The following is a 22,138-nucleotide window of genomic DNA, read 5'->3' as shown; positions in this document are numbered from 1 at the left end:
TTTTTTCAAGATTTTATTGATTTATTTGACAGACAGAAATCACAAGTAGGCAGAGAGGCAGGGGAGAGGAGGAAGCAGGTTCCCTGCTGAGCAGAGGGACCGATGTGGGGCTCGATCCCAGGACCCTAAGATCATGACCCGAGCTGAAGGCAGAGGCTTTAACCCACCCACTGAGCCACCCAGGTGCCCCTGTACATAACTTCTTAAAGAGAAGCAGAAGTATTTGATTTGAACAACTTCTTCTAAATAGGATTTCTCTTCTGCAGGATTCCTTTGTTATTCTCAAGTTTCTGTCCTCATAGTTATAAATTCTCCCACTTATTCCCGGGCAGGAGTAAACAGGATTTAAATCAGTGTTTTTCAGATTTTATGATAACAACCTACAGTAAAATAAGTGTTAGATCATGACCCAGTGTATAAAACCAAAAGTTTTTAAAACAAAGCTTACAACAACTATCTGCAATGGACAGTAGTATATTCTATTCTATTTCACTTTTTTAAATGCTAAGATGATTTCATCAATAACTTACAGTATGAAAAACACTATTCTAAATCAATAGTGGCTAGTAATTTTGTTATTAACAAACCCAAAAATGGTAAAATTGATTAAACAGCCTCAAAGTCTCTCCTCTCCCCCTTCTTTCTGTACATACTTGCTTTAAAAGAAATGGGTTCCAAATTTCTCTGTATAACTTGTGGAGGAAATGCCCAGAGGGGACATTTTCAGGGGGACTGGCGTGGAGGGAGGGGAGCCAAAATGTGTAAATTGTTCAATAGTTGAAGAGATAACTTGGGTTTCAAAGATTGCTCAAGAAGGAAAGATTCATAGTCTTCAGAACAACCAGGCTGTGGGTGGGTGTGTGTTGGGGGAAGTAATTTACTAAATTTTAAGTTCCTAGAGGTGAGTCAGTCTTTCTTCATTATAACTCAAGTCTTACATGGACAGATAATGTAACTGCAGCACAGAGAATCAGACCTTGCATTTAGCATGTAACACACAGGTGCTCAGTAACATTTTGTTTAATAACTTTTAAATAATGGAGCTCACTGTCATCATCAAATCCTAACTTCGCATGTGCACCAATTATTATGTTCTCCTGGAATGTAAAAATGTCATGCAATAGTAAATGAAATGTGTTTATCTTCAAGTCATTGTTTAAGTCCAGGGAGCTTAATCAGGCATTTTTCTCAAGCACTAAGTGGGAAACGGATGTTTTCCATTGCAAGGCATAAGAGAGCGGATTGGCTGTAATGGAAAGATTCCACATCTGCTAGTGGCCATGGTAAACAGCTGGGATTAGAATGAGTGTGTTAATTTAATAGGTAGTTTCTCAAGGGACACTAACCAGAGGGCTCTGTCAGCCAAGAGCTCTGTCTGATGGAAACCGTGCCAATTTCTCTGGGAATTGCGGTTACTGCCCTTACCCCTGAAGTCAGAAGTGCATGCACCCAATTTCTAGTAGCCCCAGGGCTCTGGAACCGAAAAATTACACCTGCAAGCAAGCGTTCTCCCACACTGCTGCAGGGCCGCCACACACAGAAAGCAGGCAGTGAAGCTGTGTGCCCTTCAGCCCCATTTAGGGACATCATTAACGATTTCAAATTACAACTGTTGCTTTAACTCACAACAGTGATAAAGAGCGAAGCTGCATTCATGATGTTTTTCTTTTAAGTCATTTATTTGCTCTCCTCTCAGGGGCAAGGAAGATGTTGAGACAAGTGCAAACCTGCCCGAGCTGCTGCTTATAGATGCAGCCCTCTTTCTCTCCCTCTCTCTGTTCCACTTCAGCACCCCTCCCTCTCTGGATTTCCTGAACTGAGCCAGTGGCCTCCGGTAAGGAACTGCTAGTGGCTCCTTTTCAAAACGAGAGGGATTCAGCAGAGAGGCTGAAGCGACAGAGGCAACAACCACTCCCTCACCCCAGCAGGTCAATTCACCCCATTCCCCAGGTCAGCAAGAGGTTGGGTTTCTGAAAGGAACGAAGTCTTAGAGGAGGGCGGTCACCCATTCAAATTCAGGAGCATCCGCTCAAACGCGAGATGTGCCAAATCCTGCTGCCATACTGGAGGGGTGGGCAGGCGAATGTGAGCGTGTGCTAGGGGACAGCCTATATATAGGCGAGACATCAGTGGTAACGAAGGGAGACCCGCCACGGCCGACAAAGCCACAACTATTACGACTTGAAATATCACCCGCAGGGCACCGGCTTCGGTGCCAAGCTCTCCCCGGATTTATTTTCAGGCAAGTGACTCACAACCTCGTCTCCATAAGTAATTCCATTAAAATGAGTCGCCGGTTCCACTAACCCGACTTTCCGCTGCCCTCTGGCTGCCCCTCCCTCCTCTCCGCCCATCAGGCAAACCCAGACAGCTCCCAGACTGAGCAACCTGTACCCCAGGGGAGCAGAAGGCAGGCTCTTAGGCCCGGCCCCCACCCTCAGGGAAGGATGAATGGGGCCGGAGGCGGGTGGCAGCGCCAGGAGGGCGCGTGCGGGCAGTGCGCGGGGTGTGTACGCGTGTGTGCGCGCGTGGGCACGCACCCGGGCCAACTTACGGAGGTGGAGTTGGTCCTCGCTTGGCCCTGGTTCCGCACCTCCTGCTCCCGGAACTGCAGTCCAGCCAGATGCTTCTCTAGTGCCTCCCAGTCCATAGGGGGCACCGGGGGCTCCTCCGGGACGCACGTCCCGCAGTCGGTGGGCTGAAGGCAGAGAACCCCAGCTGCCGGGCCCCTGCCGCCGCGTCGACTCCGCGCGGGCTGGGGCTTCTGGACAGCCCGGCGGGGGCCCCGGGAACCGTTGGGCCGGCCGGCCACCACCACCACGTTGCCATTGTGCCTGAGGTCCTGGGGGTCGTGCGGGTGGAGGTTGCCATTGGGCATGGGAGGCGGCATGACAGTGGTGGCGCCCTTGCCCCCGCCGCCGCCGCCGCGGGTCCTGGCGCTCAAGTCCCCCGGCTCCCGGGCCGGACAGCGGTCATCCCGATACCCCCGCTCGTCGCGCTCGTCTTCCTCTTCCTCCTCCTCCCCGTCCTCCTCCGGCGCCCACTCATCAATCACCTTCTTCTGGTAGACCGGGAAGGGCTCCTCATAGTCCTCCAGGGCAGACACCAAGTCCAGGCTGCCCCCCGGCGAAGACGAGGATTTGCACTCGGAGCAAGGGGTCACTTTGGTAGAGTTGGACTGCGAACTGGCGCGGCTGCTGCTGCTGCTGCTGCTGCCGGCGTCACTGCCTAGATCCATCCCATCCTCTCGGTAATCCTGGGGAGTGGGGGAGGAGGCAGAGAGTGAGCTGCCGGGCCGAGCCTGCTCCGGTCGCCCGCCGCCCGCCGCGATCACCCCGGCCCAGTGCCCCGCGCCCGCCTGGCCGGAGGTGCGCCCCCCACGGAGGTCTGGGAATCGGAGCCGGCACCAGCCTGAGGCTTCCCTTAGCCCACCCCCACCCCCAGCATACTTCCTCCCAGGAACTAACCCTCAAATTAGCAAAGGGGGTGCCCAGCCATCAGCAAGGACACTTTCCGTAAGAAGGGCCCCGGGGCGCGCATGGACTTTGTTGTAACCATTTTGCGCCGGGCGCGCCCCGGCACCCCGCCCCAAGGATTCTCCGAGAACCAGACACTTTCCCAGAGAATTATAATTCCCTGGGGGCGGGACCGAGAAGAGGGTGGACAGCCACTGAATTCGCACCTCGATCGGGGCGCCGAGACCACCCCCCACCCGGCCCCGCCTCGCCCCGCCCCCGCCGGCGACGGGGAGCCGGGCTCTGCTCACTAGCTGAGCTTTACTTTCTAAGGAACCGCAGGCGGCTCGGAGGTCTCACTCCCGCCTCCGCGCCTCCCTGACCGGCCCCTCCTCGGCCCGCCGGAAGCCTCGGGCGCTCTCAGCCAGCGCTGGAGAGGGTGGCTCTCGCGGCCCCCAAAGGTGTGCGGGGCCCGGGCGCGGCGGCAGTAGCTGCCTGCGCCGCCGCCGCCGGGGGGGAGGGAGGACGCGCCCTCCCGGCGGCGGAGCCGGTCCCGCCACCGAGCATGCCCAGAGGCTGCCGGGCGCGGCGTAGTCCGCTCTCCCGGTTTTCGCGGCAGCAGGCTGGGGCGGGAGGCCTGGCGGGGATAGGGTTGGAAAGGTCGGTAAAAGGCCGAGGGAAGGGGGCACGCAACGTTGGGGATGCAGACGCAGCCAATTAGGGGCGGCACGCTGGGGAGGGTGGCGGATTTTAACCTCGACGCACTAATATTTTCAGGGCGCGTCTCAAGCCTTCTTTTCCGGGCTCGTTATCCAGCCCAAGCCTCCCGGTACCCCAGAGCGCGGGCGCGGCGCATCCTAGCCCACGCGGAAGTCCCCGAGTGATCCGATGAAGGACTCCCCCCACCCCCAGCACACACGCACGCAGACACTAGCCCATATGGGAGCCCGAAGTGACGTGTGCTCAGTGGTCATGCACCATCATTTCCCTTCCACCTTCCTCGGCCACTTCCTCTCCCTCCACCGCCCAGCTCCGGTCGCCCTGCTGGCTCCCCTTCAAGTTCAGGCTGTGGGCGGAACCTGTTGCTTTAGCTCCGGCTTCCTTCCCCCTCCCGGCCGCGCTCTGAGGTTGACCTCAGAGAGGTGTGTGTATGGGGAATGGAGGGGTTAAGTGTAAAATGGGATTGATACCTCGAATTTTAGAGGAGAATCTGTTCTAAAGGTTCACGCGAACCTCTCAAGTCCCCTATGGCCACGTCCAATCAAGGAGACATTAAAGGAGGGGAAGAGGTGGATATCTGGAGACTTGCTCCTGGCTTGTGCACTGGCTCTATGCCCTCAAATTTTTCTGGAAACCGAGTCAAAGAAACATATGCTGGCTTTTTCAGAATATACACTGGTTCCCTAAGTTTGGCAGCTCATCTAATTAGGAACAAGTTTCCATGCAGTGAATACTTGAAAAGCATGTATGTATGGGTCATAGAACACTTTTTCAGGATTAAGAATTTTCTGTGAACCAAGCGGTTCTGACTTGTAAGAACTGGGAAACTAAGAAATGCTCTCTTCTCTGTTGCTATGAAAAACAGCACTTAGAACTTAAAGGTTCTCACAGGCACAAAACTGTGAGGTGACAGATGTGTTAACTAGTTGGGGGGGGGGGGTTCCTTTCACACTCTATGCTTGTAGCAAATAACCATGGAACACACTTTAAATATTTACAATTTTATATGTCAATTATACCTCAATAAAGCTGATCATTTTCAAAAAAGAAAAAAAAAAAAAAACCCAACACTTAATTTTACAGCAGATTGAGGAGAACCAGTTTCCCTGGACTTCCAGATTTGGGCTGTTACTTATTATTCCCAGGGAATTCAAACCTGGACCAGGCCATTACCCTGGCATAGTACCCTCCCAAAGGAGGAACAGGGGAATGCTTGGAATTCTTTAGTAGGGAGTGGCTGCCACCCTGACATTTCTTCTAGGTCCTAATTGGGACTTGGTGCAGAGACCCTTTGTTTAAGTGACTTCAGTAAAATGTAACTCTTTCCTGTCTTAGGTAGGCCTGAGCCAGGAAAGATAAACTAATCTTTTAACTTGTCTGGCAACAGCAATCTTATGAGTACAGGAAAGGGGGCCTCTGGTCTGGCCCCTTTACAGCTCTTCGTAAAACAGGACTGATTATAATTCAAAGTGTCTTTTATGGTAACATCTGTAAACAGCCTGCCTTGTGCTCCAAATATGGGTTGATTTTGAGGTTGCTATGAAGCACTGGGTCAGCTGGCTGCCCCCCTGTGGGATGGAGGTGACCCTGAGGGTGTTCAGAGATGTGGGTAGGAAACCTCGTGTGCTGGAACTAGATAGCTGCTTTTCAAATCTCCATGTGATTTGGCAAGGTTTAGGTAAGAAGAGCTCCCTGCTCTGTGGCAGGACACAGGTAGACAATTAAGTATTGATCATCTGGGATGATGAAAAAGAGTTGTGGGCTCCGTCCCAATTTTTAAACATTAGGACCTCCTCAGCCACCCACCCAGACCCCCTCTTGGGCTCCAATTCATCGCCCCCACCCCCTGCTGCCCAGATGGTCTGTGTTCAGGGGAATGCAAAATAAGGCCTTAGAAAAACATTTGGCACAAACCCACTGCCAAAAATGTGTGGCATTTCAAAGCCAAGTAGAAACCTCTTTGAATTATCTGTCCTTTTAAATTATTTTCTGACCAGATATTCTGGATCAGATGGGAAAGTACCAGGTTTCCTTTTTTTCTTTTCTCTTCATGCAAGGTGCCTGGCTAGCCCAGTTTCCATTCTCTTTCCAGTTTTCCATCTCCTGCCAAGAACTGTCCCATTTTGGAACAGGAAGCCCTGCCAATTCCTAGGCTGGTGACAGTCTACAGATATGTCCAGCAAGATGGAGAGATGATTTGGAAAGTGATTGAAAGGTCCTGTCTTCTAGTTTATAGGAACGTTTCCTCAAGTTAGAAGCTTGGGCCTTATAGACTTAGCTTTGTCCCCTGCAATCTTAGTACATCAGACATCAGAGATGTGAGTCAAGTGCGTATCATGCAGACCAGCACCTTCTGCTGTCCCCCTCGAATACCCACTGCTCCCAGATTCTAGACCACTCTGTCCTGAAATTACTGAACGGTCTTCCCACTATCTGTGCCCGTTGTCTGTAGGCAAGCATAATGTCTTTCTGAAATGCAAATCTAAGCAGGTCTCTCCTGGCTTTCTCAAAAACCCCCTCAGCTCCTCATGGCTCTTAAAGAAACTGCTTCCTGCACACCTCCCCCACCTTATTTTGGCAAATTTCTAGCTATCCTTTAAGATTAGGCTTAAATGTCACTTCCTCCTGGAAGGCTTCCTGATTCTCTGTGCACCCCAAAAGAGATCAGGTATCTTTCCCATGCTCCTGAGACACTCACCGCACTTTATCGCACACACTGCATTGAGGTTACTGTTTAATTGCTTATCTTCTCTACTAGACTCAAGAAAACCATTTTACATCAAGACCCAGGCCACACAGACATATAAAAATACTGAAAAGCTTCATAAAACCCTTATTTTGTAAAATCTTACCCTTATTCATTAAAAACAAAATCTGCCCACATGTCACCATTGACTTTTTAACCCTTAGATGGATCAGGGTCCCTGCTGCGTGAAAAAAACTCTAAATTCCGGGAAGGGAGGAGCTCTTTCCATTTTGTTCATGGTAACTGGAATGGAATAGAAGCTTCATCGGTATTTGTTGCTGGGATTACTACTACTAATAACACCGAATCCATGTAATTCTCCAAAACCCTCATAAAGAAACTAGTATTCCCATTAACCGGTATGGTTGCTGAAGACAGTAAGGTTTAATACATTGCCTAAGGTCAAAAAGTGGGAAAGCTAGGCGACATAGCCAGGATTGGGACCCAGATAGCCTGGCTTCAGAATCTTGGCTTAGTCACTCAGCGAAAGGTTCCGTGCCCTTTGGCCTGCATGCATACGGATGCATTTACCAAGCAAAATGCCAGAAAGGGTCTCCTTCTAGCAACTTCAAAGGAGTCCTCAGTCTCCTGCCCTGCAGAGAATCCTTGGGCAGTATTTATGCCTGTGCAGAGAAGGCAGCAGCTGGCAGGAGCAGCTGCTCTCCTCTGCTCATACACGCCCCACCTCCTCAACTGTCAACAAGTTCAGCAACGTTCAGCAAGTTGGGAGCCTTAATTGTATACAGGCAGAGTATAGACAAATCAGAAAAGGAAATTTCACATCGTTACGAGCCACATGTTTTAAGCTCCCCCGCCCAAAACAAATCCTTTAAGAAGGTAGCAATCACGAGATTGGGAAAATGGAGTAATACTCAAAGGGAAGGGATGAGAGCACGTTTCTTAGAGGCCAGTGCTATTTATAGGATTTTAATCTGTCTGGGCAACATGTGAGAAAAGATAGGACTGAAATATTTAAATCATAAAGAGTGTAGATAGTTGGGAAAAGGGTTTATTTGCAAAATTCCCACACTAATTCGGAAATGAATGCTCCTCACACTGAACCTTCTATAAGTTGTGGCATTTAGAGTAACAAAGAAATAGCTGGCAAAGAGGTTTGTATTTCATCTTTATTACATGAATTACATGCAAGTCACATTCAGTACACAGATGCTCTCCTGTTTCATCACCTGAATTTAACTACACGGGAATATTTAACAGCACCATGGGGCCAAGTGTCCTGGATATAGAACATCTGGGCTTAGTTTCCAGCCTGGTCTCTAACCACCTTTGTGACCTCAGTTTCCTCGTGACCAGGCTAGATGGCACGATCATGATGGGAAGCAAACAGAAAGAATTAATTGAACAAATGAATATGTGAATGAACTAATAGGCTTCTTCCAGCTTAAAGACCCTAGGGATTTCATCCTAGACATTATGGGAAATATGGTATAAAACTCTCTCTCAATGATTTCATCACCTTCCCTGTTGGGTGATAAAGAAGTTGGTTCCTCCACTAATTCAAAACCAAAGTCTACATCTCTGTTAGGCAGGTTGGACACATGGTATTTCTCCTGTAGAGCTAACGGTCAATCTTAACTTTTAGTCTATGTATAGAATTTTGGAGATGGATCCTATATCCACCAAAAGTAATTTTTTCCCTTTCATTTACAGAGCTCTTTCTTAATGGAAAACATCCCTTTAAAATACATTAACGTCTTAAATATTTTGATTCTCTAGAAAACCATGAGAGTGCATTTCTTTCCTGCATTTGCCTCAATAAAATTGAAATGGCAAAATCTAGCTAGGCAACCTCAGCCCTTAAAAGATAGCTCCAATGACCTATTTTCCAAATCTGAAACCAGGACACTTGGCTTTACAGATACTACAGTGCTTACAAAAACTAGGTGAATGTATGAAATGAAGATTACTCTAAAAAGTCTATAGGCATCAGTGAATAAGGCAACTCTAACTTCAGCATGGGATGGCTTCTTTATCAGGGAAAAGTCACATAGGGGTGTCAGTCAGGACCTCAACATATGACCACACAGATTGTGCCCTGTCTGTTGCCAGGAGGATTGTGATCTGTCCCACGGGTGCCAGCTGGGAGGAACCATTTGGCACTTTTGCCTAGGTGGCGACGTAAATGGCGCCCCCTGCAGTTATGCAGTGCACAATCTGCACAACAGTACACAGAGGCTCTCTATTGGGAATCCCACTGGAAGGAAATTTGTTCCCTGTTGATGAGTTTGGAAGAGGAAGGCTGCTACTCTTTTCCTAATAAAGTTATACCTCAGATTGGATGGCAGTAACAAAAATTCAGCTTATTTAAACTGTCGTCTTTCTTTTTCCAGAACTTCTTTGTCATCCTACTCTACTATTCCTTAAGTTCTTGGCAATGCTTGAAAATGCAAGTCTGTAAACAACTCTGAACTTACTTTTTTTTTCTTAAATTTTATTTATTTATTTGACAGAGAGAGATCACAAGTAGGCAGAGAGAGAGAGAGGAGGAAGCAGGCTCCCCACTGAGCAGAGAGCCCGATGCGGAGCTCGATCCCAGGACCCTGGGATCATGACCTGAGCCGAAGGCAGAGGTTTTAACCCACTGAGCCACCCAGGTGCCCCTGAACTTACTTTTTGAGCTTCATTAAAGGGCATAAATTACATAAAAGGACATTTAGAAAAAGCTAGGGGTATGCCTGGGTGGCTCAGTTGGTTAAACATCTGCCTTCAGCTCAGGTCATGATCTCAGGGTCCTGGGATCGAGCCCCACATCGGACTCCCTGCTCAGGGGGGAGCCTGCTTCTCCCACTCCTCCCTGCTTATGCTCTATCTTGCTATCTCTGTCTCTGTCTCTATCTCTCAAATAATAAAATCTTAAAAAAAAAAAAAGCTAGGAAAGTTTGTAGACTTACTGCGTGAGCTCAGGGAAGCACTACAAGTGATGGGCACTGAAACCATGGGCACATGACTGCAGGACGAGCTGAACTGCCTCTGAAACTGTGTGCCTTGTGCTTTGATGTGGGAGGCTTGTCAAAGAGCAACATCCTCACGGGATGCTGTAGAAAGTAAAAGCCATGTTCTGGTCACTTCTCAACATAGCTTGGGAAGTGTTATCAAATCAGAAAATAACTGCTGGCATCGTCAGTCTCGTGCGAGCGGGAGGAATGCATCTGAAAGCGAAGAAGGGGGCGGCTTGGTGGAACAGGAGGGAACTCTTCCAAGAGCCTTGGCTCTGCCTCTGATTAGCTCTGCGTTTCTGGGCAAGGCAGTCCTTGTAGCTCTTTGGGCCACCAGCCTTCTCATGAAAGGAGAGTTGGATGAAATTGTCTGGCGTCTCAAGGGTTAGGCAGGTAAGGTAAATGAATGAAGTAGGCAGCGTAGCGTGGGTGACAGGGAGTTCCAGAGTAAGTCAGCGAGTCATTGGACAGTAAAGCAGAAAAGCATCCATATTAAAATTCAGAACAAAAAACATTTTCGTCTTTATCCCTGGATCACCACTACAGCCTCTGCTCTCAGCTCTAGATGTCCAGAGTTCTGAGACTACATGAAAATGAAAGAGTTAGGGAAACCATCCATCTTGGCTTGTATAGGATGGTCCTGCTTTATACCTGCTGTCCTGGCATAATTATGAATAGCAACTTTCTTCACTCCCAAAAGTGTCCCAGTTTACATAATAAATTTCATGTAAATTTCAAATTCAAATTTCATATGATTGCTCAAGTAATGGGGAAAATGAAAAATGTCCAACTTCACTGGTAATCAAAGAAATGCAATTTCAATGATAATGAGGTAACATATTGTCTATAAAATTATTCAAAACTGTAATACTCAGTGTCAGAATGAGTGTGAGCAAAGAAACAGTCATGTACTATTGGTGAGCTTATAAATTGGTTGATACAGACTTTCTGGAATACTATTTGATAATACTCTTTGACAAATGTCTTCCTAAAATTTATACCCCATAACCTGTTAATAATGCAATAAGTGTTTATTGAGCACCTGCTACATGCAAGGCATTGGGAGATATTGTGGAGAAAAAGGAGGAACGCTTTGCCCAAAAGGAAACATCAGTCTAGTAGAACAACAGACATTACAGGGGAAAAAAGATACACAACAATTTAGATTATAATTTGTCATAAGTACCCCAAAAGTAGACTCCTACGACGCTGAGAGAGCATGTAGATAGTATGCCTGTTGGAGGGATGCATCAGAAAAAGGTCTGGTCCGTTGAAGGAGGTGGGTGTTCAAGGCAGAAGAAACCCTTTAAGCAAAGCTTTTGAGGCTGGAAGAAGCTTATCTCCATCGAGTAGCTGCAAGGAAAACGCTAGGTTGGAGCAAGAAAGTAAGGGGAAGAGTGGCAAGAGGAGCAGCTGCCATTAAGATCTTTATCCCAACAACCACTTCAGGATTGTACAAGCAGACTGACATTTTTAGAAGTGCTCTCCTTGTCAGAGAATGAAGAAGCAGATAGAAGGACAGAGCAGGACCAGAGTAGATGCAGAGAGATCCATTAGGAAGCCAATGTATAGTCCAAGGAGTAGATAAATATGCCTTAAGTGGGGATCACAGAGATGGAGAGAAATAGAAATATTAAAGATATATTTAATGAGAGAATTAACAAGACCTGGTGACTGAAGAGATAGGGGTAGTGATGAAGAGAGAGATGTCACTGATGGTTTCCAGTATCGTATCATAAGCAATTGAGCGGAAAGGTGATGTCTCTTTACAGAAATAGGCAATAAGGAAGGGAGTTGGGTAGGGAGCAGAAGAAGGGAAGATACTGAATCCTTTTCTGGACATTTTCTATTTGAGATGGTATAAGACTTATGAGTGGAGTTTACAAGTAGATATCTGAATATATGTGTCTGGAGCTTAGAAGGGAGATCTGGGGCTGGAGATGCAAATATGGGAGGTTGTATATGTTGAAGCTTGGGTATAGGTGACATCTTCTGCAGACAGAGAGAGTGAGAAGAGAAGGTCAAGTTTCTAGCCCCAAGGAACCCCATCATTTACAGAGCTAGAAGAATATGTATTGTAAGAAAGACAAGGAACAGAATGAGGGGAGGAGACAATAGTTACTCTTTTAAAAATCTGGCCTAAGGACACAGAGATGAGGATCTAGATTTATGCATAAAGACGCTCATTGTGGCATTTACAATAGTAAAAAATTAGTTTCAACCTAAATGTCAAAAAATGGTAAGATGTTTAAATAAATTGTGACATATTCATCCTGTGGAATAAATGCAGTCAAATAAGATGTTTTGAAAATTATAACATTAAATGAACAAAAAGGGATATACTATCATACATACAACATGATCCACATTTTGAAAAATTAAATGTTTATCTGCCTAGAAAAAGATGTAGCCACATGTCAACAGTGGTTAATGATTGATTTTTTTTACCTTTGTATCTATTTGGATTTTTCAGTTTCTTTACAATAATCACAAAATGGGCAGTAATATTTTTATGAAACCAAAACAATGTGTACATTTCTTTTACTTAAAAGGGAATGGTTCTAGGGTGCCTAGGTGGCTTAGTCGTTGAGTGTCTGCCTTCAGCTCAGGTCATGATCCCAGGGTCCTGGGATCAAGAACTAAATCAGGCTCCCTGCTCCACGGGAAGCCTGCTTCTCCCTCTCCCATTCCCTTTGCTTGTGTTCCCTCTCTTGCTGTGTCTCTCCCTATCAAATGAATAAATAAAATCTTAAAAAAAAAAAAAAAAAGAAAGAAAGAGAGAAAAGGAATGATTCTGAATTTGTTGAAAATTTTCATTAAAAACAATTGTTCAGGGGCACCTGGGTGGCATAGTCCATTAAGCCTCCAACTCTTGGTTTCAGCTCAGGATACAATCTCGGGGTCATGAGCCCTAGCTGGGGGGTGGGGCACTGTGCTCAGCTCAGCTTGAGTTTCTCTCTCCCTCTCCCTGTGCCCTTCACCCTATCCTCTCTAAAACAAATAAATAAATCTTTTTATAAAAAGTTATAATTTATTTGTATAAATTCTGTGATGAGTCCGCTTATAAAACAGATAATTATCTGGTTCCATAATCACTTACTAATTTGAAGTTTTTGAATGTCATATTTTATTTCAAAATATAGATTGGATCAGCACACTTCTGAAAAAACGTTTGGGGTTTTAATGGATTGAAGCAGGGGTCAGAAAACTTTTCTGTAAAGGGCTAAACAGTAAACATTTTTGGCTTTGTGGGTCATATAGTCTGCTGCATTTTTTTAAGCAATGCTTTAAAAATGTAAACATTCTTAGCTCAGGTCATATAAGAACAGGTTGCAGGCTGGATTTCGTCCCCAGGCTGGATGTGGGCCACAAGCCATAGTTTCCTTCCTCTGGACTAATGGATGAATGCACAAGAACAATGCATGATATTTTTTCGTTAAAAACTAACGTAACACTGGGACCATAGCTAGGTGAATCATCAATTATTAGAGTACTACCATTCATTTTCAACATGAAGCAGAATAAGCGGAAAAGGTCTAAAAAAACCAACACTTTTTTAAAAAGTTTATATATCTTTAGAAAATTGATCTTATGCAAATATGCCAAGTCGGCATTTTTCACCTAGAAAGTCAAAGCTAAAGGAAAATATATTTATTTGCAAAATGAGAATCTTTTCATATTTCTTCTGCAATCTTAGATTGTTGGTATTATGAGGGAAATGTTATTTACAAGAATCCATTCATTCATTCTATTCACAATCTATTCACTATGCCACAAACCTGGGGGCCGTCCTTGTTCCCTTCTCCCCCTCCCCACCAACACCAAATGTACTTAGTCCTGTTAGTGCTCCAAGCAGGCCCCTGTTCCTGGCCACCACATCCAGCCCCCAGCTGCTGTGAGTGTTGGCTATAAAGGCTCACAGCTGTCCTCTGTGGTGCAATTTATCCATCCACCTTCATCAAGCCAAGCATACCATCTGATCCATATCCTGCTTCTCTCACTTCCTTATAGATTTATCTCTCAGTAAATCACCTGCATCCAAATCCCTCTCTCAGGCTCTGCTTCTGCAGAACCTGACCTAAGACACCAAGTCTTAGCGAATCTGCTTCCTAAATATATTTTTCTTTCTGGCCACTATGTCTGCTTAGAGAAAAGCCTGGACCACATTACACTTATAATGCATACACTTATTCCAATCTATGAATAAATTTCAAGATTTAGTGTATGATGTCAGTAACTTTCGTGAATACAAGGAAGTGATTCTTATACAATTATGCATCAATGATCTGATAAAAACACCCTTAAAGATAAACAAAGAACTTGGAAGAGGTTTAGCTTTCAATCGACATTACTATACAGAATTATTGCTAATATTATTAGCAATAATATTATTAGTGAGTGGAAACAGCCGCATCTCCAATACTATCAATTTTGCTAATTGTTACTGCTTATATTTTAAAATTACACTAATAACTAATAGCCTATAAATAATCTTCTATTATAAGACCTTTCCTATAGTATAATAGGTTCACTGATGCTTAGTATGATGTGACTATTTGCTGACTCTGAAGAATACCTTTATTAGGATATGCACATGTGTTCAATTTATCTTCTCAATTACAGCTACATTAAAACCTTCAAAATTAGGTTTGCAAAACCAGGCTCTGTACAAGCAGTGGAGCCTGAATGACTTGTGACCTCCTGCTCTATTGCATTCTGGCTAATGATTCACAATCACCTTCAAGAATAGGCACCAAGTAAATCAGAGGGTTTTGCATGGCTCTTGGGGAAATGTTCGCATCTGTGCCTAGCAGTCTGAGGACCAGACCTTGTGCAGGATGGGAGCTGGAAGTACCATGAGCCCCCATCCATACAACCGTCAGGGAAATGACACGCAGAAGCAGAGCATTTTTCTAATGGAACGTCAACAGTTTCCCCCAACTCCATCTAAAATGATTCTCTCTTCACTTCCATTCTGGAAGCAGGAAATTAGCAACTTCTGTGTTTTGTCAATGAAATACAATTTGCTTCAAGTTGTTCATAATTATATCTGGTAAATTTATTATGAAAAACAAAGCAGACCATTCTTGGGCTTAATAATCACTGAAACGGTTTCATGTTTAGTCAGCCATTATTGGTAAATAAATTACTCAGCAAGAGAGGCTAAAATGAGGGCACCTGGGTAGCTCAGTGGGTTAAAGCCTCTGCCTTTGGCTCAGGTCATGATCCCAGGTCCTGGTATTGAGCCCCACCCCGGGCTCTCTGCTCAGCAGGGAGCCTGCTTCCTCCTCTCTCTGACTACTTCTCTGCCTACTTGTGATTTCTGTCTGTCAAATAAATAAATAAAATCTTTTAAAAAAAGAGAGAGAGGAGAGAGGCTAAAATGTTCTTTTCTCCTCCTTATTTCATGGAGAATTGGTTAAAAACAAAAAAAATAGAAACCTCTCAGTATGCTGTTATTTAAATAGAGGCAAATCTAGATTATTTCAATACCTGTAATGAGTCTATTTCTTAGGAATTTCTTTTCACTCTTATAAAATGACTTCAGTGAGTTATAGCCTCATTCCTCAACCTGAGCAGAGACATAATTGCTCAAATCCCTCTCCCATGCTCGGTGGAGGAGACAGGATCTCCCTTAGAGTGCGCAGTGCTGGAAAGCAGTGGGCTTGGCCTGAGCTCGCAGGTGGGGTCAACAGGCAGAATCTGGTTCTAGGCAGTTAGAGCAAGTCACAGCCACCTCAAGGATTTTCACAAAACTCAATATTCTACATCTACTCCTATTTATGGAGTGTTTTTCTTTAAACCAACTCATTTTTAAATGCATTCAAAAAAGAGACTTTATATCACTATGGTAAACGGAATATAAGTATTATCTGGTAAATACAAGTAAAGTGTACATACACTGCATTTTATCAGTTTTAAGCACACTTTGAAAAATAACTTTAAAATTCCAAAATTGGGATGTCTCTTAGAATCAATGGCATCTTGCAATTATAATTACCAACATGTCTGTTCTTAGTAGTGCATGAACTAATGATGTGTTTTGCGTATCGATGGCATGTTAGGTTTGATGAAATATAGTAAATTCTATAAACACAATGTTATTAAACTTGTAAAAATGAAAAGTAAAAATGCCAAACAAAAAATAGAACCAGTCAAATTGACATATAAAATGTATGGCTGAAAATAAGTTTCTAATTGAGAGGAAAGGCACTTTTTTTTTTTTTAAGATTTTATCTGTTTATTTGACAGACAGAGAGAGAGAGAGAGAGATCACAAGTAGGCAGAGAGGCAGGCAGAGAGAGAGGAGGAAGCAGGCCCCCTGCCAAGCAGAGAGCCCGATGCGGGACTCAATCCCAGGACCCTGAGATCATGACCTGAGCCGAAGGCAGAGGCCACACAGGTGCCCCACGGCACTTTTTGATCAAAATAGCTAGATAACCTAATTGATGGTTTCAGATAAAGTTGATAATTCACATCAATGAGACAAATCTGTCAGTTTCTATGTTAACCCACAATAAAAATCTGAACTTGCATGACGATATGGTTCGACAGCTCAACAGATATTTGACGATTTCATCTGTAACAGATAACATATTTAAAAGTACATACACCCTAAACCTCAGAAATGATATTTCAGTATATCCATGAATAAAAACCAGAGGTGCCCATGGAATTCAGGATTTGGGAATCCCTCCCTATTGGTGTTATTCCTGGCTGTCCATACCTCTAATGGGCTTGGTCGAGGGTTCAGTTCCGGAGGGCTTGGAAGATTGATGATGATGTTTGAGCACCTTGTCTCTGGTCTATGAGGTCCAGGTCAAGTTGATTATAATGGCACTACCTGTATTTCATCCTAGGTGATATTCTCTGTGATATCATGATTTTATGTCCTGGTTTCCCCCTCCTCAAATATACATGAATATAAATACAAGACTATCAAAAGACACTTGTCTGAGTATCACCTCAAAATTACTGTGTACCACACTCTGGGAAACAGTCACCTGAAAGTAGAACCAAACAGGCAGGGCTCAGCAGAAACAGGGAATATTGGGTTACAGCTAGAACCAGATGGGTTAAGAAGGGCAGTTAGGAGGCAAAGACTAGAGGGAATGCAAAGAGCATTGACCTAGACCCCTAGAGAAGGTGACCAAGTAGGAAGGCGCTACCTTAAGGAGATAACAGCATTCATTTATCCATTCCTCTGTTCATTCCACTAAAGACCTACTATGTGCCAGGGACTGGGTTGGATTTGGAAAGAAAGAGTTGAAAGAGGTTAAAGAGATTTACAATTTAGAAAGGAAACAAAAAATACCCATGATTTCAGTTGGGTTTCAAAGTATTTTGGTGGGCATAGTCAAAGAGTGCTATGAAAAAAGGTATTTGAGAGAGAATTTAATTCAACGTGGAGAGCTCAGAGAAAGGCTTCCCAAAGGAGTCATGCTTGAATTGAGTTTTGAGGTACAATTAAAAGTTCCAGAAGTTCCCAAGGGCCAACCGATAAAAGGACATTCCAATCTCAGGGAATAGTATGGTCAAAATTTTGGAGGTATAAGATTTGGTGAGTGCTGTGAAGTGTGTAAACCTGGTGATTCACATACCTGTACCCCTGGGGATAAAAATATATGTTTATAAAAAATAAAAAGTTAAAAAAAAAAAAAAAAAAGAAAGCATGGTCTATTAGTTACAAATAAAAGAAATTTGGTATAACTAGAAAAGATAGCATGAATATATACAAGAGAATAGCAGAGAAAGAGTCTAGAAATGGTAGGAAAGCAAGAGTTGGATGTGAAAAATACTAAACTTGGATTTGAACTTGAAATTGAAGTATGGTAAACCAGAAGTGGCAGGATTATACGTGTTTCATGTTTTGACTGATGTTCAGAAAAAGTGAATTCTGTATTAAAACATAGCCTGAAAGCCTTAGCTAGAGTGCTAGACAGTCAGCACACAGAGATCTGTATCATTTTAGAAATGATTTAAAATATAATCAAGGGATTATGCTGCTGACAAAGAGTAGAAGAGTAGAAGTGCCGGCGATTAGCATTGCAGATATGAGGCCTTGGACAAGCCACATACCAGCAACATGAAAGCTCCCAGGTGAGAATGAGAGTTTGGAAAGAAAGGAAGAGGAGCAGCAAGTGCTAGACTTCACAATGAATTTAGAGGGATGGCTGAACCAAAAAATGACAATGACAAGGACAGCTGGAGTCCTAACATAATCCATACGATCAATTCTATATCTATCTATATTCTTTTAGTTTTTTAAAAATAAATTTTTATTATGAAACACTTCAAACACATAATTGAATAGTAAAATGAACCCTCACATACCCATCACCCAGCTCCGGCAACTATCAACCATGGCAATCTTATTTTCCCTATAACCCTCCTACTCCCCCCACTCCCACTAGATTATTTTGAAACAAATCCCAGACATCATATGATTTGAAGACAATGGTCTTTTTTCTCAACCCAAATCTGTGTTGGAAATCACAGGATATGATGAATCTTGTACTGTGGCTAATTAGGGAAACTCTGAAAGTTAACAAATACAAAAGCAAAGTCAATCTAATAAACAAAAATTAAATATAAGACTATGAAAATGATTATCAGTTATTTAAAGAAAGGGGTAAAATAGAATAACTTATAAGTAACGCTAATTTGGTGATCAAGGTTACTAGCAAAATCTTATGACATGGATTAAACTAGTGAAGCTAAATATATGAGCGGGAAACATAAGGAGATTTAATTTAAAAATGTGTAAAGCATCGAAGAAATAAGCTATGAAATAACTATGAGAAGAGAAAAAAAAAAAAAAACCCTGAAAACAGAAAGGGACCTGGGCTGTGTGTGGGATGGGGAAGCAAATTAAGTGTGAGTTCGAATATAGCCTAGCCTATTTAAAAGGATCCCAATTATTTTCTCCATTCCGTAATTACTTATGGAGCACCTGCCATATGTAGGGCGGTGTTTCCTTCTCTGGAATGTCAGGTGCCTTTAGTAAACCATCTTCGCTGCTTAAAGAGGAGGCAACAGGTGACCTGGGGGCAAGCAGCTGCATCTACCTGATTCTGCCAGAACCTCATCCAGATTCTTAATAAACACCTGGCTTCTTGAGTCATGGAGGCAACTGGAAGGCGTTCAAAGAAGTGGAACAGAAAATAATTAGAGGAAGAGATTGATTTTAACAGAAAGATCAAAGGAGCCAAATATAGGGAACTTGGCTAAGGTAGGGTTCAAGAAAAAATGAGCTATTTGAGGCATGTAAAGAGGGAAGCAAAGTAAGAAATACTGAGCTGGTGCGCAGAGCGTAACGGAGAGCAGCACAGGGAAAGGCAGGCAGAGGCCAGGGCAAGGGGCTCACCGCACAGCGCGGTCCCGCAGCCCCACCGAATACATTCTGACATTAAACAGACTTCTGTCCAATGGCTACCTTGTGTTAGAACAACAGCTTCCAGAGAGTCCACGTTATTTTTAACCTTTCAACTTTGGAAAAGAAAGTGTGCTAAATCACTCCTGCCCTGGCAAGCAGGATTGGGGGGGGGGGCACAGGGGATTTATTTTCTCTCCAATGTAATTCATAGATGAGTTCTAATGTCCTCAGCCCCACAGTTTTTCTCCAGTCAGCAAAAATTTTACCAGTGAAGGCAGAGAGATACAGGAGAGAGGTGATAGGAGTGAGGGGTCAGGGGAGGGGGAGGGGAAAGTGGTTGGGGGCACAGAGAGATTGACATCTGTACTGGGTCTATGGTTTCTGTTTTAAATTTTCACTGAAATTCTTACTGGCTTTATTTGAGCAACTATCTTTAGCTCCCAATTTCTTTCAGACACTGGGTTTTCATTTATCGGAAGGAGTTAACTTTATCTCTTTACTTTAAAATATATCATACATATGAAGAGAATATAAACACATATATGCACCGTTCAAAGAATCATGATAAAATGAACGGCAGCCTTCCCCACCTGTCCATTTTAAGTCAGATCATTTTGGCATCCTTGAAGCTCTGTGGGTATCCTACCCACAGATCACATTTTTCTCTTTGCTTCTCTCTCCCACTTCACGACACTATCCTAAAATTTAGCTTAATCCCTTGCCTTTCCTTATGCTTTAACTGTAAGGTATTGTTGAGAGTTTGGCTAAGTTACCTCACAGTATGCTGCCTTGTCATCTATTTTGTTGGCCAAGTGGCCTGTGGGGCCTTCAACGGACACTGATTACTTGAGGCAATCACGGGCCCTAGCTAGCAGCCCACAGAGTCATGAGCAAATATATGCTCCTGATATGACCTCCCTAATAGCCCTTGTGGTCAACAGTGTCTCCTGCTTCTCAGGGCTTTTCCTGCCGTGCCCCTTAGGTAAGACTCCATGGAGCTTACCAAAATTCTGCTCTTTTTGGTTTGAATGCGGTTTATCATTGCCATTAAACCTATAAATGAATACTCATGGTGGTCCCATCTCCCATCCCCAGGACAGCACTAATAAAGGACTTGCTTCTTAATACAGTGGACAGAAAAATTAAAAATTATTGCGATCATGATGCTTGTTGCTCAAGATGGAAACAGGGCTTAGGAAAATGGATGGATGAGCTATCCGTGGCATATCACCGTGACGAAGAGGAGATGTTCCGTACTTTTGTCTTGTGGACAGTATCTTGGAATTCAGAATCCTTTGGGGACAGCACTATCAATGCCACACTTTTGGGGGCAGTGTCTTCTTGACCCAGCCTTGGGATAGATCCAGTGACAGCATCTTCTCCTCAGTGCCTGGTTCAAGAAAGAGGCACACTCAACTGTGTTTCCTTTTTTTGACTTTTCTTTTACTTCCTTCCTTCCTTCCTACCTCTCCCTCCCTTCCTTCCCTTATTTATTAGATTATTTATTTATAATATATAGAGAGAGCACACACGCAAGCAGGGGGGCAGGGCAAAGAAAGTCTTAAGCAGACTCCATGCTGAACATAGTGTCCGATAGTGGGCTCGATCTCATGACCCTGAGATCACAACTTGAGCAAAAACCAAGAGTCAGTGGCTTAACCGACAGCACAATCCAGGCACCCCTTGACCCCTTTCTTGAGGCTGGAATTACTTGTGCATGGTCCTCCCTGGTTAGTCTGAACTCATCAAACATTTGGCCACTGACCTAAAGTTTTGACAATGCGCCCTATCTCAATTCCCTCAAATCCAAACTCCAGGAACTAGAGCAGGCTTAGCTTTGTCCTATTTCAGGCCCCCTCTGCTATGAGTCCCTATCCCCCTTCTCAGCACCACCCCCTGCAAGGCTTAACTGTGTTAATGATTTGGCTAGACAGGCTGGCAAGCCGAGGGTTTCATCCCACGTGGCCCTCCCTAGGTTCTTTAGCAATTATGAGGCCATGGAGTTTACAAGTTTTAAATAAGTGAAAGGATCAAAGTTTTTAAAGACAGGATGCAGGCAGTTTTAAACTTTCTGGTTTTTTTTTTTTTTTTTTCTGGAAACAGCTTAAAGAGGCATGAAGTTATAGAGAGAGACATCTGGAAATTTCTACTCATCATTTTTTTAAATTGGGGTAGAATTGGATATAACATTATATAAGTTTCAAGTATGCAACATTATAATTAGACATCTGTATACACTACCCAGGGATCACCATCTAGTTACCACGCACCCATACAATTGATACCCATTACCCACCTACTCAGCAATTTCATACTAGCTCTTTATAAATATAGGACATTCCATAAAGACTAAGTAAAACTCTAGTATTTCTAAAATCCTGTGTAACTAGTATAGCTCAGTGGAGACATAGGGTATTAGAAGCTGTGATACCTGAAAATTATTGCTATAATATCTAAAATTCCCTCTTTCTTCTCTCTCTCCCTTTCTTTCTCTCTTGCTCTCTTTGTCTTTTTAATTCTAAGAAGTCCAGGATGTTGGGGTGCCTAGGTGGCTCCATCGGTAAGCGTTTGCCTTCAGCTCAGGCCCTGATCCCAGAGTCCTGGGATCAAGTCCCGCATTGGGCTCCTGCATTTGCAGGAAGCCTGCATCCCCTTCTCCCACTCCCTCTGCTTGTGTTCCCTCTCTTATTGTGTCTCTCTCTGTCAGATAAATAAAAACAATCTTAAAAAAAAAAAAAGAGGTCCAGGATGTTATGGGCAGAATATATGGCTTTTAGAAAAGTTGCCTCTTGAGCTTTAACTTGGTTGAGTCCCATCCTTCTCTATTTTGATATCCTTTCTTTCCCTTCATTCAACAACAAACATTTGTTGAACATCTAGTAAG

General features: G+C 44.0%; 1 protein-coding gene across 5 annotated transcripts in view; it reads right to left on the bottom strand.

Annotated features, from left to right (window-relative positions):
* Positions 1-22,138, bottom strand: part of LOC309842676 (schwannomin-interacting protein 1) — a 531,227-nt gene that overhangs the window by 123,442 nt on the left and 385,647 nt on the right. For 2 of the 5 annotated variants that reach the window (XM_082687207.1, XM_082687209.1), the window contains exon 2: positions 2,555-3,256. In XM_082687207.1, the coding sequence (XP_082543333.1) occupies positions 2,555-3,256 (702 nt within the window). Of the gene's footprint in view, positions 1-2,554; positions 3,257-3,467; positions 4,023-4,220; positions 4,333-4,450; positions 4,514-22,138 lie in introns of those variants that run through there. The other 3 variants (XM_082687211.1, XM_082687210.1, XM_082687208.1) reach the window with 3 other exon arrangements.

Source organism: Mustela nivalis (assembly GCF_964662115.1).
Source record: "Mustela nivalis genome assembly, chromosome: 1".
NCBI classification, from domain to species: Eukaryota; Metazoa; Chordata; class Mammalia; order Carnivora; family Mustelidae; genus Mustela; species Mustela nivalis.
This window is presented reverse-complemented; position numbering and strand designations above follow the sequence as displayed.